This window comes from Marmota marmota, unplaced genomic scaffold (genome assembly GCF_001458135.2).
Source record: "Marmota marmota marmota unplaced genomic scaffold, marMar, whole genome shotgun sequence".
Lineage (NCBI taxonomy): Eukaryota > Metazoa > Chordata > Mammalia > Rodentia > Sciuridae > Marmota > Marmota marmota.
The window spans coordinates 17,630,394-17,637,208 of record NW_025999880.1 but is presented as its reverse complement, the minus strand read 5'-3'; the positions used below and the strand labels follow the sequence as shown (position 1 = coordinate 17,637,208).

At 40.9% G+C, this 6,815-nt stretch overlaps 1 protein-coding gene across 2 annotated transcripts in view; it reads right to left on the bottom strand.

Moving 5' to 3' along the window:
• Window positions 1-1,794: 1,794 nt before the first annotated feature.
• Krt10 (keratin 10) overlaps window positions 1,795-6,815 on the bottom strand; it is a 26,103-nt gene continuing 21,082 nt past the window's right edge. For both annotated transcript variants that reach the window (XM_048791822.1, XM_048791819.1), the window contains one exon: window positions 1,795-1,989. In XM_048791822.1, coding sequence (XP_048647779.1) covers window positions 1,810-1,989 — 180 coding nt within the window. In that variant the 3' untranslated portion in view covers window positions 1,795-1,809. The remainder of the gene's footprint in view (window positions 1,990-6,815) is intronic.

Here is a 6,815-nt window from a genome sequence, read left to right as displayed (position 1 = left end):
CCCCCCCCCCCCCCGAGAAAAAGTGCGTTGTCTTCCTCTCTGACTTTATTGAGGTTCCCCTCCGGGCCGTGCTCAGAGCTCATTTCATGGAAATAACCAACTTGTGGCATAGTTCCCACCTTAGCATAATTCTTCTCAGCCCCGCAGAGCAAGTAGCAGCATTGTGGCTCCACCTGAAAATTAAGTGACAGGTCTGTAGTCACTCAGTCACATAGGGCATAGCTAGTTCATATCAGCATTTCCTAATATAGATGAAGACATATTTAAAAGACACGTTGTGGTTTTCACCAGGCAAAGGAAAAGAGGGTTCGTATCCCAACTCCACATGGGCACTCTCAGAACCATCCTTCCCACAGTTCCTGGGCAGAGGTCCCATCCCAGAGCACACACCTAGTAGAACTGGGCAGTCACCACTTCAGCACATACTAGGACACCTGGATTGCTTCAGAGATTACCATGGAGACAGTTTAGGACTAAAGCCCACTTCTGGATTGTGAGTTGGCAGCACCCAAAAGCCATGATTTTGAGAATTATTGCACAGGGTGGCCTATGAACTCCATCTTCACAAGAGGTTTTCAGCTCCCTGAGGACACCAAGTTGCAATATAAAGACAAGAACAGCTACCATAGAGATGAGCTCAGTGAGATAGAAGGAAAAGATAACTCAAAACAATAGGAAGGGTCTTGACTTGGGTGTAGCCCAGCACCAAAATAAATAGATAATAAGTAAATATTAAAATGAGAAGTTTTTATTTAGCCATTCTAAAAAAAAAATGCCCGTACTCTCTTACTTTATAATATTTAGGGGGGACTTGTTTTTACCACTATCTAACCCTAAGTTTAACCAGCATGTCCCTCTTCTCACCACCTTACCACTGCTGCTAGCTGGTTCCTGAGCCTCTCCCTGCCACTTTGGGTTCCCAGAACCTTCCTCTCCACATTCCCCTTTCCCTCAAACTAGAGCCCTGAGGAACATGCTCCTGCTGCAGTAGCTCATGAGTTTCTGTTTTGAGAAATATTGAGGGAAATAAATTCATGAGCCCCTAGATCAGAATGTAAAGCATCTGCACACAAGAAGCTATGATATTATAGAGCAGTTAGATTCTGTGCAACCCACAGTACTATGGCTTGGGGTCATGAGAGATTCCTCCCCAGAAAGCCCATTTAATATCCAACACCACTGAATTATAGAATAATGGTGGCATAGAACCTAACTTCTCTGCTTTTTGACCTAAGATAAAAATCTAAGTTCAATTTCTTATAGTTAGACAACGTAAGTCAATTGTGAGTTGGGAGCTGTCTCAATCTATTGACATTCACATTGCTTCCTGTAGTATGCAGACTCCCAAATTCATCCTGCCAACTTTCCTCATGACAGGCCAGCCTTTACAGTGGAAAGCTGTGACATACGTAGAGTTGTTGTCTCCTCTGACTTATGAGAGCATTAGCAAACTTAAAAGGAGTGCCTTATGAGGACACATCTTTGGGGAAATTAAGGTTTTAAACTGCTGAGCTTTGAAATTACCTCACTTCACCAGAATCTTGCTACCCGTTAACTGAATTTCCCCTGTACCATCCGGATCAGCTTCCACCCAAACACTCCTGAAGAGTCCGGGACCCCCCACCTGACCAGCTGGTCAGCCTAACTCAGTTTCCTAAGTTAGCAACATTGGGCATATGTCTGCTACCATGATGAATATTTTATATCTACCTCTTTGCAATCCTAAAACAAAATCAATACATAATATTGATTATATATAATATTTAGCAATGCACAAAATTATTTCTAAGACTAGTGCTACCATCACAATTAAAAGGAAAAAAGAAAAGTATTTTTAAACTTGGGCCCAATCACCCCAGAAAATGTCAGACAGAGTCTTGCATCTTCTTTTAATAAATGTTTTATTTTTAGCAATATAAGAACAGGAGTCACTCCACACAAGAAAAAAAGAAAAAAAAATGAAAGAGTAGAAGAGGGGTGGTAGACACTCTGATAATAATGAATATCAGAAAGAAGTAATGACTGCCCAGTCATATTTCTACATGATAAAGGAATGAGGGAAATTACCTTCACTGAAGTAAAGATCACATGCCAAGACAAATTACAGACTATGGAAGTAGAAGAGAGGAAGTATAGTATTCATAAGAGTAGTGTCGAGATAATGACCTGTACTGTGTTGTGAAATGCACTTCTGGCTTTGAAAACCCACTCAGTAAAGTGTTTGTTCCATCTCAAGTGTATCCATCCTTTGGTGGATGACAGAAAGTCAAGGATGGATTAGAAAAGGAAACAATAGCACAGTGGTCCTCGGAATACGATAGGGACACAGCTGTAATTCTTCAGAATCTTTCATTACTGAGGTATGGATGTTGGGAAAGCTGTACAGATAGGCTCAAATGTTACCTGGTGCTTGAAAGTGGCTATAATTGTTAAAGAAAAAAAACAGGAAGTATATCTACACAAAGGAATGGCTGCAAGAATGACCAGGATTTGGTAGACTAGTAGGCCTACAAAGTATTGGGTTAGAATCAATGAAAGGTAATATGAAAAATCTTAAATATCAACTATAGGTGTTTGAAAGTTACACAGTGAGAAATGAAGAGCCACTGAAAGTTTTCAAGCAAGAGATAAAAATAATTAAAACAGGAAGATAATTTTATAATCCATTTTTAGAGTGATCCAGAAGAGAAAGCTTAATTCAATGGGGCCACCTAGAAAACTTTAGCAAAATCTATGAGTAAAGCAAGAAGGAGCTTAATCAGAGTGGTTGTGATGGGAGTAGAAAGAAAATCCTGGGAGCGCAAGGGGGAGTGGGGGAAGGAGGAGGGAATAGGAATGGGAAAAACAATAGAATGAATCAGATATAACATTCCTATGTTCATATATGAATACACAACTAGTGTAACTCCACGTCATGTACAACCACAAGAATGGGAAGTTATACTCCATGTGTATATGATATGTCAAAATNCCCAGTCTCCTATGACAGGAGAGACTCCTGGCCATCTTTGTCCAGGACAGTCCCCAGTAGGAAATAGGAGATTTGAGGTGATGCCTAGATAGGTTTTCTTGAAAAGGTGGGGAGCTCTGCCCTGAGCTCTCAGAAGTCTCCAAGAGTTGGGTTCCACTGAGCAGCCTGGTTCCCAGCACAGATGTGGTGTGGGGAGGGGCCAGCTGTGTAAGCATCTTCACTCCAGTGTTCTGGCTACCTTATCTCTAAGCAGGCCAGCACCTGGATGTGTGATAGTGAATCCCTGAATCTCCCAAACAGAAACCTCTTGAGATATGCCCATCTTTGGAAAAGAGACACAGTTGTTGGCCAGTTGGTGGTGTTTCCTCTGTCTGTCATGGGTAGTGTTTTGCAATAGATTATCTTGTCTGGCTTCTCTATGCATATAGGACTACTTTATACCTCAGAGGGTTGCAGGGGTCAGGTAGCCCAGTCCAGAGGATTGTGGGGTGCCCATAACAATTAAATCTTTTTAGGAGAAGGATACCAGTCCAGTCTCAGACCAGAGTAAACATCAAAGGAGATTTGCAGTGCCTTTTCTTCATGGTGCCCATAGGCCCACTCTCACTTCTGTAGCCAGGCCTCTCACACCTGCCCTGTCCCCATGAAAATAGATGCTTCCTGTGTCTCCTCCCTTCCCTTCCCCTCCAAACTCCCCCCAATGTTACAAGTCATCCAGAAGGATAGCCTCACATTAAGACACAGAGTGCACACAAGCCAGACAGCACAACTGTCCATCAACAGAATCAGGATGCATAGCTTATGAGACTCTCAGGCACAAAATTTAATGCAGGAACAGTGAGTAAACAGGCTACATACAACCAGAAGATGACTCACAAAATACTGAGTGGAAAGAACAAAATGTGCTCTATGTTCCCATCCTTAAGACCTTCAAAACCAGGAGACATACAATTACTCTTTGGGGTGTGAGGATATGGTAATGACAAAATCCAGGGCCAAGGCCACCTTATGGATGTAGCAAGTAGGTCAGGAATAATATGTGTGTGATTCTATGGTGCTGGGGATGCTGTGGGTCCTAACTGGGGAGGTGGGTGTCAGCCCACTCATGTTATAATTCATCAATCTCCACAGATACATTTCATGTACTTTGCATATGTGTTTTATTTCACAAAGATCACACAAAATAAGCCACCCCACCTTTAGGCCTGTGTTGGTTTTCTCAGGGCACTGGCCCCCTCATGTCTTGCTCAGATGGTCTTATTGGGGAAAACAGGGTGTGGAGCTGCCAGGGCCAGAGGACAAACAACTCAGGTGGCCCTGAGCCAAGGAGCCTTCTAATACTGCTTTCCTTCCTTCCCCTGGGGTTTCCTCCTGCCCTCTACACTGCCATACATTTGCTCCATACCCCCTGTGTTCTGTTGTGTTGACCTGGGAACCTGGCTTCCTGACTCTGTCAGGCCTGCCTGGAGTGGCATTTTCTGACCAAGTTCTGTTTCTTATAAAGGATTGGCTCTGGTGAAGGAGGCACCCCAGCATCCATGATTAATGAAATATCTGGTGTGGTATTTTAGTGTGAATTTACTCACTTACTTAAAGCTCACTATGTATGAATATATCAGTTATATAATGATGGGAACTCCATCTCCTTGTCAGGCCCCTCATTAGGTATACAAGGTCAGAATACTTGTCCTTTTGGAGAGGACAGGTATGAGAAGACAGATTCATGTGATGAATGCTGCAGAGCAGTCTGGGGGCCTGTGAGAGCCATCACTGAGCACAGCAGAAAAGGGATCCCTAAAGAAGTGATATTTAGCTGGGCACAATGGCAAACATCTATAATCCCAGTGGCTATAGAAGCTGAGGCAGGAGGATGGTGAGTTTAAAGACAGCCTCAGAAATGATAAAATACTAAACAACTCAGTGAGATCCTGTCTCTGAATAAAAATACAAAATAGGGCAGAAGATGTGGCTCAGTGGTTGAGTGCCCCTGAGTTTAATCCCTGGTTTAAAAAAAATGATGTTTATAGGAAATCAATAAACCTTAAATTATACTACAAGTAACAAAAACAACATGGTATTGGCACCAATACAGACATATAGATTAATGGTACAGAATAGATGGCACAAAGACAAACCCACATAAATTCAGTTATCTCATACTAGACTAAGTTGCCAAAAACATATATTGGAGAAAAGATAGCGTCTTCAACAAATGGTGCTGGGAAAATGGAAATCTATGTGTAGCAAAATGAAATTAAACATGTTTCTCACCCTGTGAGAAACTCAACTCAAAGTGAACCAAGAATTTACACACTAGAAGAGAGAACCTGTGCCTAATAGAAGAAAAAGTAGGCTCACTTCTTCACCACTTTGGCTTAGGAGCTGACTTCCTTAACAAGATTCCTAAAACATGAGAAGTAAAATCAATAATAAATAAATGGGATGGAATTAAACTAAAAGGTTTCTTAATAGCAAAGGAAACAATCATTAAGATGAAGAGAGAGTCTACAGAGTGTGAGAAAATAGTTATCATATGCATAATCTCCAGGATATATAAAGAACTCAAAAATCTTTACACCTAAAAACCAAATAATCCAGTCAATATATGGGCAAAGGAAAGGAACAGACATGTCAGAGAAGAATAAATATAATCAACAAATATATGAAAAAATGTTCAACATTTCTAGAGATTAGAGAAATGCAAATCAAAATTCCTCTAAGATTTCATCTCACTCCAGTCAGACTGGCAACTATCAAGGATATCAGCAACAGTAAATTTTGTTGAGGATGTGGGGGAAAAGGTACACTCATACAGGGCATGTGGGGCTGGAAATTGGTGCAACCATATGGAAAGCAGTATGAATATTCTTCAGAAAAAAAATGGAATGAAACCACCTTTTGACCCAGTTATCTCACTTCTCAGTTTATATCCAAAGTAACACAGCAACATCAAAGTTTACAGCCGTTCAATTCGCAATATCTAAACTATGGAACCAAACTAGGTGCCTTTTAATAGATGAATGGATAAAGAAAATGTGGTATATATGTGTGATGGAATATTACTGAGCCATAAAGAATGAAATGATGAAATTTGCTGGTAAATGGATACAGCTGGAGAATACTACTCTAAGTGAAATAAGCCAATCCCAAAGAACCAAAGGCCAAACGTTGTCTCTGATATGTAAATTCAAATTCACAGTAAGGGAAGGTGTCTAGGGAAGCATAGAGACACTTTAAATTAGATACAGGGGAATGAAAGGAGGAGGGGGTATAGAAGTAGGTGGGTTAGGAGAATAAAGCACACATTATTACCTCATGTGTAAATATGAAAACACAACCACTGTAATTTTATGTCATATACAGTCAGAAGAATGAGAAGTTATACTCCATGATACATGAAGTGCCAAAATCCACTCTACTCTCATATGTAACTAATTAGAACATAAAAAGGCAATATATTTGAACACGATTAAAAAAAAACTTAAGATATTTTCACTGGTCCTTTTAGTGACTATGACCCTACATGCTGCACCTATGGGCCAGAAGGGTTAGTTGGCCCTTTTTCTAGAGAGTCCACTATCTGTACAGGAAGGGGAGGCCTGGTAAGCATGTTGCTGGAAGGATTTCAACTACAGTTGTCAAACTGAGGGCTGAAAACAGTGCCTAGGCCTGCAGGGTTTGCAGAGTCATTGAAAATTGAGTGGAGTCCTTTAGGAATTTACTGCCAGTGTCCATTCTGTACACCAGCCCCTAATATACACCATGGCCAATCAGAGTTCCATGTGTGGCATAGATAGCATTTTGTATTATTGATAGACTTGTTTATTTTCTAACTTTTGAAATA